We start from the raw sequence: 19,730 nt of genomic DNA, 5'->3' as shown, positions 1-19,730 counted from the left end.
TGACTATTAAGGCAAATAACTCAAATCTCAGAATTTTCTTTCTATAAAAACGTTAAAACAAGGGTCATCCAAAAAAGAAATATGATCTGAACGGTTATTTAGCAGAAAACCACTGGAGTAAAATGTGACACACCCCAGAAAACACGGGTGCAATTGCTGTTTGCACGGGGCATGAAAACTCATTATGAGTAAACAAGAAGTGGGTGAAAAATTGTAATTTATTGAAACTCAACTCAAAAAATATAAGATGCTGTAGTGTACAATATATTACACAAAGCACCCTTGGGTGCACATTCAAGTCAAGTAAGAACTTCCTACCATTTCCCTAGCCCTCCCACCCTGGGACCTTAATATATGTTCCATATACAATCATGCACACATAATTGGAAAAAAGGAAGCCCCAGTATTATTTTGATGTATTAATTAGCACCAAACAAGAGTACAGTTCCATTTTTTAATAAACAAACGAACAAACAAACAAAAATCCCAATCAAAAAACCAACTGGAGAGCTACTGGACGCGCCAATACTGCTGACATAGATATTGTACATTCATGTAAATACAGCCTATTCTACCCTAAGCAAGTGTGGCTGGTACCCAGCCTTTGTTCACGCTGGCAAGTGTCTCCACGTTGCAGTGCTGGAGCTAGTTGCTTCGAAAACAAAACAGTGATTTAGGAACTTCCTACACAAAGCTCATCTGTCTTCTTAGTTGGAAACAAGTCTAAAATCGGTGTGGAGAACTTAGATCTTTCAAGGACAACCACGGGGCGGAGATAATGAAGCTGCTTTAAGGCAAGCTCTCCACAGTCTGTTAATGCTTTGTCCAGTACCACCCTCAGGTTTTCCAAGGAAGGGACCGCCGCTGCTTCAGCGACTACTAATGGTGCGATTGCAGTCAGGTTCTCCGCAACTGGAGGCTCACTGGAAGAATGAGGTATGTCAACTGGAGGGTCGCTGTCACTCACTGCGGCATTCGCCACGACATTCCCTGTCAAGTCATTAGTGGGCGGAGAGGAGTTACTCAACGGCAAGTGCTCTGAAGGCTCCCAGTCATCAAAATCGTCGTCTTTCTCCTCACTTTCCTGAATAAATTTCAGAAAGGAAGATTCAAATCCCATAGGTTTGTAAGTCTTCAGATCAAATGACCTGGGCTGAGAATGCTTCCTAATATTTTCTTTTGGGACCTGGGTTGCATTCTTGACAGTGTTTTCTTGCCCTGAACTATGTTGTCCAGGTTCCTCTTTGATCCTTGATAAAGGCAGCTGAAAGTCTGTGAAGTAAGTACCACTTTCTGTTTCACAGGGATTAGGGATGGGGCTTTCTATTTTACAGGGAGGAGACTGAACTGTACCACACTGTTCCAAAGTGGTTTCTGAAGTATGGTTGCATTTCAAAGATCCCCTGTAGAGCAGAGCGTCTGTGTCAAGAGCCGGGTTTCTTTCTGTACACCTTTTCTGACCACCATCCTGTTCAGCTGGACAAGTGGAATCAGTGTTCTGGTGGGGCACACTGCTGTCACCTGGGGAACGGTGCTCTGTGTGCACCAACTCACAGCTAGCATTTTCCTCTTTCTTTACACAGGGCTCTACTTCAGAAGGGGGCTCCTCCTTAATTTTGGTCCCATACTTCACACAGACCACAAGGTTCTCCAGCTGCTGCTCTAAATAGGCACTATTCATCTGATGGGTACGTTTGTAATGCCTCACGATGCTGCTCTCCAGCTTCACCACAGACAAGCATCCCTGGACCATGCATGGGTACTGCGTGTGCTCAGAATGCTCAACGCACATATGGATAGCTTCTGCTCTTGTTTTAAAGCTAATTGGAGCTTTCTTATCTTTGAGTAAGCCACCACATTTTTTAGCTTTAGTATTCAATGGCCTTTTGGCAGTCTGCTGCTCCTGTCCCTGTGTCTGCCCCTGCGTATGTGTCTGCCCCTGCTCCTCAGTTGTTTGACACACCTTTTCACTCCTTAGGAGCCGCTCATTCGCTACTTTCTGGCTGCTGAACAGGCTGCCATAACTGTCCTTATGTCGGTAGTAGACGTGCTGGAAGTAATTACTTCGATGGCTGAAAATCTGGCCACAGCCATTAAGAGTACAATGGATTTCATAATCCGAATGGATCTCTCCTTCAATATTATGCTGTTCTAATAGGTGGTGCTTCAACTTACCGAATGAATAAAAAACAGCAGGGCACTGAGGCTGGTTACAAGAAAACCTTGCTGCAGACTCGGTCTCAGAAAGCGCTTTAGACTCTTCAATGTGGTCTAGGTTATGAGAGTCACTGCAGTGCTTAGCCAAGGCCTTGGAGCACAGGAAGCGCTTGTTACAGTCCTTATATTTACAAGCAAACAGCTTTTTACATTTTACAAGTTCCCTTTTGGTTCTTGCTTTATCCTTCTCTAAGCATAACTGCTCTTTGTTGTACTGATGCACAGTTCTATAGTGGCGAATCAGGCCTTTAAGATTGGTAAATGAAGAGTTGCAAGTTTTGTGGATACAATGGAATGGTTTGTGGTATTTATTCAATATATAGCACAGATTTCCTTTAGCAACAGTCCGCCTGCTTCCTCTCCCCTCTCTCCCCTCTCCCTCTTCTCTGTGGCTGCCAATTGGTGATGAAATACCAGATACCTTACTTTCTGATTCCTCACAAGAGGACTCCAAGTCTGTTTCCGAGCTGCACTCATCTTTTTTGGAATGGCATGGAGTCTCTGAGTTACTGTTGGGACCGAGTTCTGCAGAGCAGTCACCTTTCAATCTATCTACTGAGCATGGCCCTTCATGATCACATTTCTCACTGTCTAACAGTCTGTGAGTTGCCCTGTCACTGCCAATTTGATGTTTGTTTTTATAATGAATCCTAAGGTGTGTTTTTCTCGTAAATGACCTTTCGCAGATATGACATCGGAATGGAGAATACCGGTGCTGAAACATGGATAACTGAAGGACCTTCTCTTTAGAATAATTATGCTTTTTAAGATAATGCATTAGTAAAGCCTCTCTGGTCACAAATTCGTATTTGCATCCTTGAAGCTCACAGAAGAAAGGCTTAGCTGCCAACTGCGCAAGGTACTGACTCGGCATATTTTCATCCTCATTCTGAAGGTTAAGGTCTGCAATGGAAGATGGGACTGACTGAAGAGATTTAGCACCACTAGATGGGCACCCCTGCAGTGACCCTGGGAAAGAGACATGTGCTATCGAGTTCTTCAAGCTTAAATGTTTCAAACGTAACAGAAGTTCCAACATGGTATCCTCTGTACATGGCCTTTTAGAAGCACAAATGGAAGGTTCAGGGGAATAACTTCGATGGTCTCGCTTGCATTTAGCATGGACGCTGTGATCTAGACCTTCATCCGGGGAGTCACTGTTTGTATCAGAGCTGGGTTTCGGTTCTGCATCAAACTTGTCAGCTTCATTATGTTTGTCATTTAAGCAGGTATAGAGGTCTTTTGCCTTTACCTTTCTGGACTTGCAGTGGTAGGGGTGCACCTTCCGCAGGTGTTTCTGAATCCCCCTTGCGTTTTTGTAGGTAGATCCGCAGCCGTCAAAACCACAGGTGAATTTAGTTCCATCAAAACAAATGGCCACATTAGAGCACTTCTCTTTTAAAGTGGAGGGCACAAAGACTTTCTCATGAGATAGTAATAGGTCCTGCATGGTTTCTGATTGATCTAGTGTGTCAATTAATTCCTCATTTATTGAAGTGGAAGAGCTGTGACTTAACTGATCACTACAATTGCTGTCACTGTTGTCCTTCAGGTTTTCTGAGGTGTCTATGTGAGCACTAGCTGATCCTGCACAGAAAAGAAGGTCTTCAGGAGAACGGGACTTATCAATTTGGTCAAGTAGATGACGCTGGTCCATACAATCTTGCTTTCCACCTGCTGCAGGTTCCTCAAGTTTCACTGATTTCTTTAATTCTTCACCTGGACTTTCAACATTATGCATTGAGAGGTGGTCCTGGTATTCAATTTTGGAATAATAGAACTTTTTACAGCCAAGGACATTGCATGTGTAAGATGCATCCCTAAAATGTTGTGCTTCGTGGTGGTAAAGCTGGCCCAAGTCACTAAACACAATGTTACAGCCATTCAATTCACATTTGTAACGAAGATCATCATGCTTTTGTTTGTGGTTAAGGAGTTCATTCACTGATCCAAACCTTGCATAGCAATCTATAGAAACACACATATAAGGTTGAGGACCACAGTGCACCTGCTCATGCTCTCGCAGGTGAAAAGCAGACATGAAATGCCTCCGGCAATAAGTACACTTCTCTCTTCTGTTTTTCATATCCAAGTAGTGCTTGGCATTCTCATCATTATTTTGGTGTTCAGCTTTAAGATGCACACTTAAGTATTTAAACTGTTTGAACACACGGGAACAATCTGTACCAGGACATGGGTACAGGTCTCTGTCTTGCAGGCGGCAGTCTTCTAACTTACTAAATGTGACATATTCATGAGATTCTCCTTTGGCTTGTTCACTCAATGACTGATTTTGTTCCAGACTTCTGGTGGGACTCTTGGGATAAATACCCCTTTGAGAACCTTTCAACAGTAATTTCTTTCTAGAGCGGTCTCTTCTGCTTGGTGGCATTTTAACATGTTCCATTACATGAGGAACAAAGAGTTCTTTCCTCTTAAATTTTTTAATACAAACTGGACAGGTGTATATTCCATCTTCCATGTGCATCTTAGAATGGTGAAGAATCCTGGCCTCTATGCACTCCCGCTTACACAACAGACAGAAGAACTTGTACTGCAGCCACCTCTGGTACCTCTCAGAGGAACCGATGGGCTTTTTATCTCTTTTCTCCTTATTCTGATCTGCCAGATTTCTCCTATAATGTTTATCTTCTTTACCTTCATCATAGTCACTGAGAAACGACTCTAGGACATCTGTGTCATTAATAGACATTTCATAGCCACTCAAGTCATCATCAGAATCTGAGGCTTCTTGTCCCAAGAGTTGGTGGCAGTGTCGTTTCAAAGTTTTCCAGTCCCAAAATTCAGGATCGAAGGGCCAGTGGGCTTTTAAGGCTAGTAAGAGCTCACATCGAAGGGAATTTGGAACTGGTGCATTTTCTTCATCGAATTTTTGATCTGGCTGCAAATACAGTTCTTCCAGCATATTGAATCCATCCAAACTGGGCTCAATTAAGAATTCTGTAAGCTGACAGGCTCGCCTAACTTCCAAATCTTCTGGTAAAAGACAGGAGATTGTTTTACAGACTGAAGCTTTCATCTCCTCATCTTCACTTGATCTGAGTTGAAGAGCTCTGACACATAGTAAAACTGACACCCCAATACCAGCATCTTGTGCCTACAAGGAAAAGAGGAAAGTCAACGTCAATCTTGTACACAAAAAATTACATTAACTTCTGTTGCAAAGACATTTCAACTTCTTCTCAAAACCTTTGGAGTTCATGGAACATGTCTATAATCCCAAGATTTGGGAGGTCAAGACAAGAGGATTATTAGTGACCAGTTAGGACTAAGCAGAGCTGGAGGCTGGCCTGAACTATATTAGTAAAAGCGTGTTTCAAAAATAAACAGGGCTAGTGAGATAGCCCAGTAGATAAAGGCAATGGCCACCAAGGGGGGGTATCAATCTATAGAGCTATATAATATAAATAATATAAATAAGATATAAGTTATAGTATTGCAACTATATTATATTATTCAGTATGTTTTTCTGTTTATTGTGTAAGGGAATTCAGAGGCTAGTATTCATCATTCTAAAATGTATATTGAAGAGGAAATATATGCACACACATACAAGAAAAAAGAACATTTTGTTCCATAAGCAATGGAACATGTTAAAATGCCAAACAAGAATCTACCCTTAAATTTTTTTATTTTGTTTTATTGTGCTCTACATTTTTCTCTGCTCTCCTCCTTGCCTCTCCCCTCCCCTTTAAACCCTCTCCGAAGGTCCCCATGCTCCCAATTTACTCAGGAGATAATGTCTTTTTCTATTTCCCATGTATATTAGATCTATGTATGTCTCTCTTAAGGTCCTCATTGTTGTCTAGGTTCTCTGGGACTGTGATTTGTACGCTGGTTTTCTTTTTTTTATGTTTAAAAACCACCTATGAGTGAGAACATGTGATAATTGTCTGTGTCTGGGTTACCTCACTCAAAATAATGTTTTCTAGCCTCATTCATTTGCCTGCAAAATTCAAGCTGTCGTTATTCTTTTCTGCTGTGTAGTGCTCCATTGTGTAAATGAATCACATTAAAAAAAAAATTTTTTTTTTAACCACTCAACCAACAACTAAAAACATAGTACTAACTATTCCATTTGGGTTCTTTTTTTTTCCTTTTAAAATTTTTTGAGACAGGGTTTCTCTATGTAGACCAGGCTAGCATCAAACTCAGAGATCCGCCTTCCTCTGCCCTCTCCCCACAAGTACTAGGACTGAAGGTGTGCACCACTACTGCCCTGTTCCTTTTGGGTTCTTAAACTTTAACTTAGGAGTGACTGGGGAAATGGCTCAATGGTTAAGAGCACTGACTGTCCTTTGAAAGGACCAGGGTTCAATTCCAAACACCCACATGACAGCTCACAATTGTTTGTAACTCCAGTTCCCGGGGACCTGTCACCCTCGCACAGAGTATGTGTATACACACACACACACACACACACACGCAAAACACAAATGCACATTAAGTAAATCTTAAGAAAAAAAAAAAAGGCTGAGCAGTGGTGGCGCACGCCTTTAATCCCAGCACTTGGGAGGCAGAGGCAGGCAGATCTCTGAGTTCAAAGCCAGCCTGGTCTACAAGAGCTAGTTCCAGGACAGGCTCCAAAACCACAGAGAAACCCTGTCTCAAAAAACCAAAAAAAAAAAAAAAAAGAAAAAAGAAAAACCTTAAAAAACAAAAAACAACAACAACGAAACTAAAATCTCACCCCCCCTTTTCATGCAAATAGACATGGTTTCACACAGGCCTTAAACTACCTTTTCCCAAATGTTGGAATCATAGGCATGTACCACCACACAGAGAGCCAAGTCATACTTAGATCCTTTTTGTGGCAACATGCAAAGGACTGAACTACATGCTGTAATTATGCAACAAAGTATATTTACAGTACACAGCATGGTATAATGTTCCAGCTGTTTTGGGACATGGTCTTAGTGTGTGGTATGCCATCAGGCACTGTGCTGATGGTACTGTATACTGAAGTAATTCTTACCCGTCATGAAATTACCCATGAGTCAAATATATAAACAATAAATGCACATGAGTTTAAAGGCTTATGGAGAAAATGAACTCAGTGACCGATTAAAAAAGAATGGTGATATGCTGGGTAAAACGGATAGTCTAAGCCTCCGTATTTAGCAGACACCTGCAATCCTAGCACTGAAACATGGAGACAGGAAGATTCAAGCAACCAAACAAAAACTACCATGTGGTTGCTGGGAATTGAACTCAGGACCTTTGGAAGAGCAGGCAGTGCTCTTATCCTCTGAGCCATCTCTCCAGCCCGCAACACTTGAGTTTTAAGTAGTTACAAAGTCACCTATGACAATGAAATATGCCCTAACCTCTCTTGCAGTTGTATGTGGCCACATGCATGTGCTCATGCCTTGGTTATGAAGGCGTGTCTGCCCTCTCCCTATTCTTTCCAGCTCTCTAAAATGGATACATCATGTCAGGATTGGAATAGTTAGGTCACACAGTCTAAGATGGGACTAATATGGAAGCTATGTGTGTTTTCTATATGGAGTCTATAAAGCAACCTGGCCTGTCTACCTAGATCACACTGCTATACAAAGAAAGAAAAATTTCTGTATAGCTCTCGTCAATAGACTTGAGTTAAGAATCTCAATAAAGAGAGCCTATACTTCAGTTCCTCCTTCCTCTTCATATCTCTTCTGTCCTTCAGGTGGATACCGTGTAAAGGCTAGGCAAGGATAGTACATACCCATATCCAAGAGAGTTAAAATACTAGAGGTGCACTGAAATTCCTCAGTGAGGCCCCCCCAAAACAAAACAACCAAAAAACCCTACCTTCTCTAATATCTAGCAGCTTACCCTTTACTCTGTATTTCTACAACTGTGTAGAATTTAAAAATAACCCCTAGTAGCTGTCATTGGTGACTCATACATAAAATTTCTGTATTAGGAAAGCCAAAACAGCAAGATTGCTTTGAGTTTGAGGATAACTTGGGCTACATAGCAAGATCTTGCCTTTTTTAAAAAAGAAAAATAAAACCCACAAAAACCTAGACAGGGCTGGAGAGATGGTTCAATGGTTAAGAGCACTTGCTGCTCTTCCAGAAGACCTGCATTTTAGTCCCATCTGTAAATGCCAGATCCAGGGGATCCAACACCCAGTTTTGGCCTTTGCAGGCACCAGACATACATGTGGTGCACATACAGTGCAGAACACTCATAATCATAAACTAATTTTAACCCATAAAAAGAATAAGAAAACAACTCCTCTTGGTTAGCATTCAACTTCACACAATCTCTCCCTCTTAAGGGTGAATGTGTAAATATGTTAGTGTTCATGTAATAACAAAAGGGACTTTGCAGATAAGTCTCCAATCAGTTGACCTTACAGTAGTACACTATCCAGACTGGCTCTTTACATCTAGATCTAGACAGGGCCAGTAAGATGGCTCAGCAGGCAAGAGTACATGCTGTTAAAACTGATAACCTGAGGTTGATTCCCTAGGGCCCACATGTTAGGAGAGAACCAATTCCATTATATTCTCATGCCCATGTGCATACACACAGAAGTAACTTTTATTTTTTTTAACAGACGTAAATCTGCTGGGCGATAGTGGTGAACGCCTTTAATCCCAGCACTCGGGAGGCAGAGGCAGGCGGATCTCTGTGAGTTTGAGGCCAGCCTGGTCTACAAGAGCTAGTTCTAGGACAGGCTCCAAAGCTATAGAGAAACCCCGTCTCGAAAAACAAAACAAAACAAACAAACAAACAAAAAAGAGACATAAATCTAAGTTAAGAAGTCTAGGTTAAGAGGACACACTGCTCAGTTTTCTAAAGAACCTGGGTTTAAATTCCAGCATCACATTGCAGCTCCCAGGATCCCAGTTTCTCATCCTAGCAATAAAGACAACAGTGAGACAAGCAGTGAAGTTCAAGGTTGGTCTCAAAACCAAGGAACCAGTCATGGGAGTATACATATAGAAACCAACACTTGACGAGGAGGCAGAGGACCAAATTTAGTGGCATCCTGCACTACTTGAGACCTTGTCTCAACCAACCAAACCAAACCTGTGGCTCCTTAGAGGTCAGTCAATTCCCTGAGAAACTGCCATGATTAATGATTAGCAGGGAAGGAAGAAACTACTCACTTCAGTCTGTATGACTCTAATCAGGCAGAACAAATGCTGCTGTGTTTTAGCTATGACACCAAACTGCCGACAGCGTTCCAAAAACGTCTCCAAAGACGGGTCGATTCTTCTTTGCAGTTTACTCCAAAACAGAGTCAGCTCCCTGTGGAAGAAAACAGTTGTATTAAGTATTAAAACTGGTGTTGCTGCCCCACTCCTGACCACCTCTTTTTTTTCTGGGTCAATGAAATCAAGCTGACAACACAGACAACAGAAACCAAATGAAAAGCTGTCTACATCTTCCACTACTTGCCCCTAAATAAGTAACACTGTGAAGACTCTGTTCTCAAAGTTCTGATTCCTTTCTTGTCTGTCCAAAGACAAAAAACAACTATTTCCCTATTATGACATTAACTTTTCCCCTTTACTTAGATTCCCTCTTGTTCTAAAAGGCTTAACTTTTACGTTGGTCATTACTTATACAGAGCAAATTAAACCTCGTTTCATTAACTGGGCAAGCAGTAAGGAAATCTATGCAGCCTGTCAACATCCCAAAAGACACTTGATTTCTGACTCCAAAATGTGATGCTGCTGCTAGGCCTATGTTACTGAATGCTTAAATAAAATGGCACTCTGGGAAATAGTTAAAACACCGAAATTCTAAAACTATTTATTATGGATGTAATAAAAAGATTGAAGGAAATAAATTATTAGTCTGAGATTACATTCCATTACACAGACCATGGCTCAGAGGTCAAAATGTCTATGCCTCCCTAGTGCTGGAATTAGAGCACTGGCCAACAGTTCACTTTCATCAGAAAACTGCTTTATTAAGATTTAAGTATTTCAACAGAAACTTCAAAACCATAATGAGACTTTTATAAATTACATATGCTTAGAAATAAAGAGGAGAGGGTTGGACAGACAGCTCATCAATTAAGAGTACTTGACGTTCTTGCAGAAAATGCAGGTTCAGTTACCAGCTTACAACTCTAATTCTAGGGAATCCTATACTCTCTCCTGGCATCTGAGGGCACAAGGCATGCATGTGGTTCACATGTAGGCGAAATATGCATGCATATAAAATAAAAACAAATCTTAAGTAAAAAAGAATGTCTGAAGGCAGGAGCAGTGATGCACACCTTTAACCCCAGCACTTGGGAGCTCAAAGCCATCATCAATTCCTGGCCAGCCAGGTCTCTGTAGACAGATATTGTCTCAAAAATAAATATACAATTAAAAAAAAAAAAGGCTTAATGCTAGGATGCACAGCAAGAGCCAGTCTCAAAAACAACACAAAAGACAAAACCTTAAACAGACATCTCCATTTGGGCCAGGAGAGATGGTTCAGTAACAGAGTACTGTTGTTTCTACAAAGGGACAGAATTCTGTTTCTAGCATCCATGTCTAGAAGCTAACAGCAGCTTTGTTCCTCCAGCTTCAGGGGACCTTATATCCTATACTGGTCTCTGCATGCATGTGCACATACCCGAGCACACACAAATACAGACACAGGCATGCATGAACAGCATGCGCGCAAGCTCACCAGTTTGAAAAGATGGCTTAGTCATTTAAAAATACTTGCTGATCTTGCAGATTTGGAGCCCAGCAGGCAAGTGAGGCTCACAAGTGCCTGCAACTCTAACTCCAAAGAATGTAATGCCCTCTTGTGGACTTGAGGGTGCCTCCACATATGTGGCATAGTCACAGATACACACACACACACAAGACAGAGTTTCTCTGTGTAGGTGCATAAATTTTTGTAAAAATCAGCTGTGCCTGCCTTTAATCCCAGGACTTGGGAAGCAGAGGAAGGCTGATCTCTCAGAGTCTGGGCCAGCCAGAGCTGTGATAGTGAAATCTTGTCCCCAAACCAACCAAACAAAACCAGAAACAACCAAAAAAGTAAATCCCACCACTCAGAAGACTGAAGGAGGTGGACCGCTATGAATTGGAGGCCAGTCTAGTGTACAACACAGCAAGAACTTGCTTCCAAAAAAAGGAACACCCTCCCCAAATGCAGAAAAGGCAGAGCAGGAGAGATGGTTTGGTGTTTAGAGCACTTGCCATTCCTGCAGAGGAGTTGGGTGTGATTTCTAGCACCCACATGATGGCTGACAACTGCCTGTAACTCCAGTTTTAAGGGATCTGACAACTTCTTCAGGCCTCTGAGGGCACTGAATTCACTGGTGCACGCACAGACTTGAGGATAAAAACACCCATACACATAAAAGCAAATAAATACATATATTTTTAAAGTGAATCAAGCAGGTGATATAGCTTAGTTGGTGACACACTTGCCTACTGTATATGAGGCCAAGTTCTATTCCCAGTTCTGAAAACAATGAAATATTACACAACTATAATCTGAGCACCGAGGCTGAGGAAGGAAGGTCATCTGAAGTCTGAGGCTAGCCTGGACTACAAAGTGAGCTTAAAGCTATCTACAGTGTACGTCCCTTCATAAAACAAACACAAATGTATTTCCTATGTATTTCCAATGGTGAAGTGACGAGGAAATCTTCATATTATCTAATATATCATATAAATATTTATTTTAAAAATGAGGAAATTTATGAGGTTGGAAGGATGACTTAGTGGTTAAGAGCACCAGCTTTCTGCCAGAGAACTCAGGTTCAATTCCCAGCACCCACATGGCACTCACAAAGCTCCAGTTCCATGGGATACAACACCCTCATACAGACATGCATGCAGGAAAAACGACCAATGCACATAAAATAAACTTTTTTTTAAAAGGGAATTTTAGTTTATGTACAGTAGGAAAAGCAATTTGGAGCAAATTTATGTATTAAACAAGAATTTTAAACAGGTCCACTTTGATTAGGGTATTTAAAACTCCAAAAGAAAACTGAAGAACTAAGGATCACATCCTAACGATGGCTATTCAAGCACTGGTCTTTGTGTCCTCTTTTAATTTCCCTACAAAATTAAGCTAAATAAAATATCTTGGTCTTTTCCCATGTGCAGGGACACAACTCTGTAATACATGACATACAAGACCAGGGTATGTCACAGTCCAGTTGCGGGAGAACAGCCATGTAAATACTCCACCATAGCAAAATGTTCAGTATACAGAGTTTAAGTTCAGAAATGCTGGTGCAGGCAAAGGCTAACCTACAACAGAAAATGTGTTAAATGTCAGGATTGACTGCCTGCCTTTATTTCTAAAGCAGGAGAGTAACCACACGCGTTGTGCAGTGTTCAAAATGGCCCCTTCTCACTTGCTGGGCGACTCTACTAGCACTGCTGGGCACCCACAGTGCCCACACTCCTGTCCCACTCTTTGACATCCCCACCCATCCCCAAACTGTGTGCAGCTGGGATTAATGACACAGCTTCTAAGAATGAGGGCATGGTGAATGTTGCATGGTTTTTGTTCTAAATTATTAGGATTTTTAAATGTCTTTGAAGAAAATTTCCTCAGAATAAAAAAATATTCTAGGTGATAGAGCTATGTAGTTCACATTGCAAATACTATCTTTCTTGATAACAAACTCAAGAATGAAATTTTCTAGGAATAAACTTAGGGCATGTGCTAGAAAAGCCATGTGACTTCGAGACAGGGTTTCTCTGTGTAGCCCTGGCTGTCCTGGAACTTGTTCTGTAGGCCAGCCTCAAACTCAACAGAGATCTGCCTGCCTCTGCCTCCCAAGAGCTAGGATTAAAGGCGTGCGCCACCACTGCCCAGGTGTTATGCGACTGTTTATTTTGGTTATTTCAACCCTTTATGTATTTTTTAATCTTGCTATCCCTCTTATCAAAAATGTCGCTTAGACTTTGCCTTTTGAAATGGGTTCTCACTATGTAGGCAGGCTTTCCTCAAGCTCATGGCCACCCTTTCCCTCAGACTCCCAAATTCTGGTATGACAGCTGTGAGTCACGATTCCAGCCTTAAAATACTTCCCAAAACAATAACAAAAGGCTCTCCACCTTAAACACACAAAAGCCCTGAGCATAACAAAATAACCTTTCTTGTACAGATGATCTGAGATTAAGTTTTTCTTAAACTTGCTGTTTTGTGAGGTGGTATCTAATTTCAGTCTAGCTCTACCCCACAAATATGAGGAAAAGTTTTTTTGTTTGTAATTAGATCCTATTTCTCTTTGAATTGCTTAGAAGAAGCTTTCAAATAAAGTGTTAAGTAAACAAGATTTTATTTCTTTTTTGGCATAGACAAAAAAGGAAATCCCTATTACCCCCTCCTGGCCCCAGAGAACAGCGTAATCCTAGAGCCAGCTACAGGTAGTTTCATGCCAACAGTGGCTGAGTGAAGAAGTGGGGGGGAGACCACTGTAAAATAAAATTTTGTGTCAGGAACACTAAAAAATTGAGGGAGGAGGCTGGGGGGTGGTTTAGCGTGTGAGGTGCTTGATGTCCAAGAATGGAGACCTGAATTTGGATCTGCAGCACCCACAAAAGGGCTGGGTACGGTGGTGAACACTTAGCATCCCAGTACTAGGAAGCTGGAGACAGCAGGAGCCTTGAGGCTTGCTGGCTAGTCCAGGCAGCCCAATCAGAAAGTGGGTTTACTGAGAGAAAGCCCTCTGAGCACATGGACATAAACACACATGCAAATAGGAAAAAGGCCGAAGTTGGGTGTGGGTGTAATGTCTCAAATTGTAATCCTAGCACTTGGGAGGCAGAGGCAGTAGAAGTGCCTTATATTTGGGGCTAGCCTGGGCTACAGAATAAGCTCCTATCACAAATAACCCAAAGGGGGAAAACAAGGAAAAACTCCACAGTAAATGTATGGGTTTATGTTTGAAAATACTTAGAATCTTGGGTCATACAAACATGAGGACCTGAGCTGGAATTCCCCAAACTCATGCAAGGCAGACATAACAGAATATTAGTCTGCAGTCCTGGGCCTTCTGTTACAAGACGCCAGGAAGAGACAGGAGAATTCCTATACATTTCCAGGCCAGTCAGCCTGACATATGCAGCAGCAAACAACAGAGATCTGTCTCAGACAAAGCGGAAGGTGAAAACCTATGCCCAAGACTGCCTTCTAATCTCCACAGGCCTGACATAGCCAGTGGCTACACATACAGAAACATCTCTCCCCCTAACAGACACATAATACCACAGAATCTATAAAATTCTATATAGGATTTTATTAACTTTTGAAATCAAAGTCTATATACAGCCAGGCATGATGGCAAATGCCTTTAATTCTAGCACTTATGAGACAGAGGCAGGAGGATCTCTACGAGTTTGAAGCCACCATGGTCTACACAGTGAATTTCAGAACAGCCAGGGCTTACCACTAATCAGATACTCACTGAGAAGACACATGTAATTTAGCAGTTTCCTGCCTATCAAGTTTATCCTTCTGGTCTAAGTGATCTAATACAATTAGAATTAAGGGGTTATAGATATATTTGTTTCTATCTTTTAATAACTAAGCAATCACAGGTAAACAAAATACAAAGAAAATTAAATAAAAAACAATGCATTGTCAGCAACATGGTAGACCAAGGTTGCAAATTAAATCGGCACTCAAAGAGATTTCCTTTTCTAATGCTAATTTTAGCTAGACTCCTAGGTAATCTGATCTTTTCATTAATGGGTTTCCAAATAAGAACAAGTTAGCACCAGAAGATATTAATAAAAGTTAAGGGAAAATAATATAATGTCTATCTATTCCATATTGACATAATGTTGTCTCCAAGGAAGAAGACATCTATGGAAACAGGACAACCAAGAGGAAGGAGCACCTGACCTTTCCTTGACTACATTAAACCAATAGCATTTTTAGTTAAATCACTTCATTAGTAATCAAGATTTTATTTACATGCTGAGACTTAAATCTGACACAAACCCTAAATACTATGCCATGCACTAACAAAGTATATATAAACTAAATGTACTTACCAAGAACAATACACACTGGCCGTTTGCAGCTGCTGGGTAAGGTAAGTTGTACAAAGAATGAACGCTGTGTTATCCTGACCCTCGGACTCCAAATTACATATGATGTCTAGTACTTCCTTACAGTCCACCTTTGCAATCTATCAAAAACGAGATAACCAAGTTAAAAAGAAAATAGTGATTTTTTTCTGTAAAATTTGTTCGGTAAAAGGGAAACTTTTCTGTAATATTTTCTATTTTTGGTAATTTCTTTGATAACTGGCAAGACAAGTGTTAGAGGCACAGTAACTACTTTACTGACTAATATCTGAGCAGTATGGGAAGAACACTTTATTTGTCAAATTACTAAGATGAGAAACTGGCATTTGGAAGGAAGCCCCACTCTGTTCGTCATTAACATGGACTTAAACACTCTGCAGTCTTACAGTATTCATGAGCACTGCTACCACATAAGTGAGCCACATTATACATACCAGCTGTCATTTTCAACCTCTCCCCTCAAACTCCCAGTCCTGGGCACACTCAACCATCACCCCACAACTGAGCTACGCCCCCCCCCCGCCATTTTTTAGTAGGAATAGTATGTCTACTGAATACACTGAAAGGGGCAGAAGGTTGGAGAGTAACAAGAGCACTGCCCTCCGCTCCTCCTTTTGAAATAGGTCTCATTAAGTTGCCCCAAAAAGGCCTCAAACTCATCATCCTAAAGCTTCTTAGTAGCCCACCGCTGCATCCTGTCTTGTCTCTTCCTCACGAACTCCTCATCCTAACTTTATTCAGGCTACACTGCAGGTAAGACACTCACGGAGTGACCTGTTCAGTGTTCTTTCTGTGAGTCAACTGCCCCAAATATTACAAACCTTTACTTTCCAGAGTTCTGAAATCAGATCCTCTTTTAAAATGTTATTTATTTATTTATTGGTGTGCAAATGTGCGCGCACACCTATATAAGCACACCATCACTCAAGTGGAAGTTTGGGGACAACTCTCCGGAGCATGTTCCCCTCCACTAACTTGTGGGACCCAGGATCATACTCAGGTTGTCAGGCCTGCACACACGTATCTCCATGTGTTGAGCTATCTTGCTGGCCCTCTGAAAAAGTTAGTCTTCTTCATTCTCACCTTCAATTCCCCCCCATCTGTTTTCATGTTTGTTTTTTGATAGGGTCTCATCATGCAGCTTTGGCAGGCTTGAATCCACACAGAGCCACCAGTTTCTGCCTCACAAAGTGCTAGGTTTAAAGGCGTGCACCACCAACCACACCCAGCTTTGCTCCAAGAGAGGTACCAATTCAGACTTTTGCCCCTAAATCTCACATGGCCAACAAGCTGGGATTACAAGATTATGCCACCATGCTTGTTTTTTTAATCAATTAATTTATTTATTAAAAATTTCCACCTCCTCCCCTCCCCCCCCACCCCCACCCCCCAGTCCTAAGAGTTGTTTGTTTTTTAAATGGGTTCTGGGTTCCAAATGGTTTTCATTCTTGTACGGCAAGCACTTTACCAATTCAGTTGTTTCTACAACCTTCTTTTTAAAAGCTTTTTTATTTTTGATACAACCTGTAGCCCAGGTTGGCCCAGAATTCACTATGTAGCCCAGGCTAACTTGAATAAACAGCAATCCTAACCCTTCAGCTTCCCAAATACTGGGATTATCTGCATGAACCATCTAGGTGGAATCTTTTCTTTAAAATAAATCTATCTATCCATCCATCCATCCATTATGTATACAGTATTCTCGGTATTCTGTCTGCATGTATGCCTGCAGGCCGTAAGAGGGCAATAGATCTCATTACAGATGGTTGTGAGCCACCATGTGGTTGCAGGGAACTGAACTCAGGACCTTCAGAAGAGCAGGCTCTTAACCACTGAGCCATCTCTCCAGCCCCCTAGGTGGATTCTCAAATATTATGTTTGGCTCTGCAGTGAATCCTCCAGTCCAATGAAAGAACAGCTGTAGAAGACAACCCACAGAAGTGAGCCTAGAAGTGAAGTACAGACTTGTATTAAGCCCTAGGAAAACACCTCTTCAAAACTGCTTAGGGCTGGGGATACAGCCCCATGGTAGCTCAATTACCTATCAGGCACGAGGCCCTGGGTTAAAAACTATTTAGAGAAACTCTACTTATAAAACATTAAATAGGTAAGTCTTCAATTCTTCACAACTTTTTTATCTTAGTGTATTTCTTGAGTATATTTATTTCCTCATATGACCATATGGAAAAAATATATAAGTATTAAGATTGCAATTTTAGCTGGGAAGTGGTGGAGCAAACCTTTAATCCCAGCACTTGGGAGGCAGAGAAGGGGAAATCCCAAAAAGACTGTAATTTTAAAGTTAGGAGTAGTGGTGGTTCATGCCTTTAATCTGATCAGTTGGCTCTCTATGAGTTCAAGGCCAGCCTGATCTATACAGCTTTTAAAGCCAGCCACGGTGACATAGTTAAGACCTTGTCTCAAAAAAATTAAACAGAATTTTATAGACACACATACATATTTTTAAACATTTTCTATCAACTCCTTGTTCTGTTTTTGTTTTAATTTATATTTAATCTAAAGCTATACCTAGAATTTCTATTCTCCTGTTTACTTTTCTACTCCCAAACTGAATTCCCACTGGGTCCCGTTTAAAGTATTTGCTGTTTATCATTTATACTAGTGATGGTGCCAATTCCCAATAGAGTTAGTTAGACCCTGTTTACATTTCCTTGTCTCCATCAAGAGAAGAGGTAAGTAACTGCTACTGTGCCTACCAACCACAACACTCAGGAAATAGGCAGTTAATTTACAGATCGACACTGAGCTACTAATTTTCCCAGGACCTCTGTTGGTAGGGCTTCTGTTTCTTTAAAAGTAATATAAGCATTTCACATTTGAAACATTGTCCTTGCAACGATTTGCCCTTTTAATAATGAAAAAAATATAGAAAGATAGACTTGACCTTTGCTACTTTCATTGAAAAATCCATTCACACACAAATGGTGGAATGAGAAAATGGGCTCCCAAAGTTGTCTTCTGACCTCTACACTGCATACCAAGGAACATGCCAGACATACAAATGCATATGTGCACACGCGCGTGCGTGCACACACACACACAAATAAATGAATAAGTAAATACATGTAATCTAATAAATTTTAGTTAGGGACTGGAGAGATATACCAGCAGTTGAGAGCATAAGCTGCTCTTTCAGAATACCCAAGTTCATCTCCCAGTACCCACATGGTGGCTCACAATCATTGTTAACTCCAGTTCCAGAGTGTGACAGTCTTTTCTGACCTCCACGAACACTGACATGCATGTGGTACACATACATGCATGCAGGCACAGCACTCATTTAAAAATATACATAAAAAATCTAAAAACCATTTTCATTAGTACCAATGACGACAACTCATTTAATTCTATACAAATGGTTTCAACCTTGAACTCCAGATTCCAAAGTATTCTGTATTTTAAATCTTCAGTTCCTAATTTGCCTAACTATGCACCAGCAATGAATTTTGGCTTTCACATAACTCAGTCAATTAATCTTAATTGTGTTTGGCAAAATGGTCCCCAGCAGAGGTTTCTCATTACACACACCCATTACTAGGATACCCACAGGTGCCAACATACAAAGAACTTTTATTCCCAGCTGTTGCTCAGGTTAATTTAACTCTTCTCCTGAAAGCTGAAAAAGTAAAAACTATGCTGTATTAGAACATATGCTGACTAAAATCATCAATTACTGAACATGCAGCAAGTCATCATTAGTTTCCAAACTAAAGGCTCTTTATAATTCTACTGTTGACTGCAAATTAAGGCATCACTAGATAAAAATCAGAGCTTTTTTAAAAATAATTTTGTGTGACAATAAATTTAACAAATTAGTCAACATTACAAGAAATACTTAAAACTACTTATCTGCATATTTGCTTAGTATGTATGAAACCCTTGGATCCAATTCTCAATGTTAAAGAGGGGCAGGGAGAGACACTGCCATTCTCTATCTACCTATTGAATATATATCACACAGTAGAAAAAAAATCACCAAGGAGCCAGCTGAACTACCTTTTAGTTTGACTTCAGACCATCATTAGCATAATACCTGTAGGGCTTTGGGGACATTACCACATTGGCTTCAATTTCATCACTGGTAGAGTATAGAGGACTAATTGTAGTCATGGAGACTGTCATCTGATGGTGGTGACAAATATCAGTATTTTAAGGGTCTAAAAATGTTTTTGGAAAAGGGGGACAAACAATAATTGCAGCCTTTAGCCAACAAGTTTCTACTGTAAGCATCCTACCACTGTAGCACAAAAGCAGCTAGAGACAGGCAAGAGCTAAGAGTAACTACATCAAAAAAACTCAAAAACTGAGGTGGAAATGTTGGTACATGCCTATAGTAATTGTATTTAGGAGGCCGAGAAATGAGAGTTTGAAGTCAGCCTAGATTACACAGAATGTTCAACGCTATCTGAGGTAAGCAAACACAAAACAGATACACTCACATGCCATATAAAGTTT

At 40.9% G+C, this 19,730-nt stretch overlaps 1 protein-coding gene across 1 annotated transcript in view; it reads right to left on the bottom strand.

Annotated features, from left to right (window-relative positions):
* Window positions 1-346: 346 nt before the first annotated feature.
* Window positions 347-19,730, bottom strand: part of Rlf (RLF zinc finger) — a 55,348-nt gene continuing 35,964 nt past the window's right edge. Inside the window, exons 6-8 of the mRNA XM_057784901.1 lie at window positions 15,219-15,355; window positions 9,345-9,486; window positions 347-5,335 (exon numbers count right to left, since the gene is read on the bottom strand). Coding sequence (XP_057640884.1) covers window positions 674-5,335; window positions 9,345-9,486; window positions 15,219-15,355 — 4,941 coding nt within the window. The 3' untranslated portion in view covers window positions 347-673. The remainder of the gene's footprint in view (window positions 5,336-9,344; window positions 9,487-15,218; window positions 15,356-19,730) is intronic.

The sequence above is a fragment of the Chionomys nivalis genome, chromosome 11 (assembly GCF_950005125.1).
Source record: "Chionomys nivalis chromosome 11, mChiNiv1.1, whole genome shotgun sequence".
Classification (NCBI taxonomy): domain Eukaryota; kingdom Metazoa; phylum Chordata; class Mammalia; order Rodentia; family Cricetidae; genus Chionomys; species Chionomys nivalis.
Note: the sequence above shows the minus strand (reverse complement) of the source record. Positions and strands in the feature narration are given on the sequence as shown.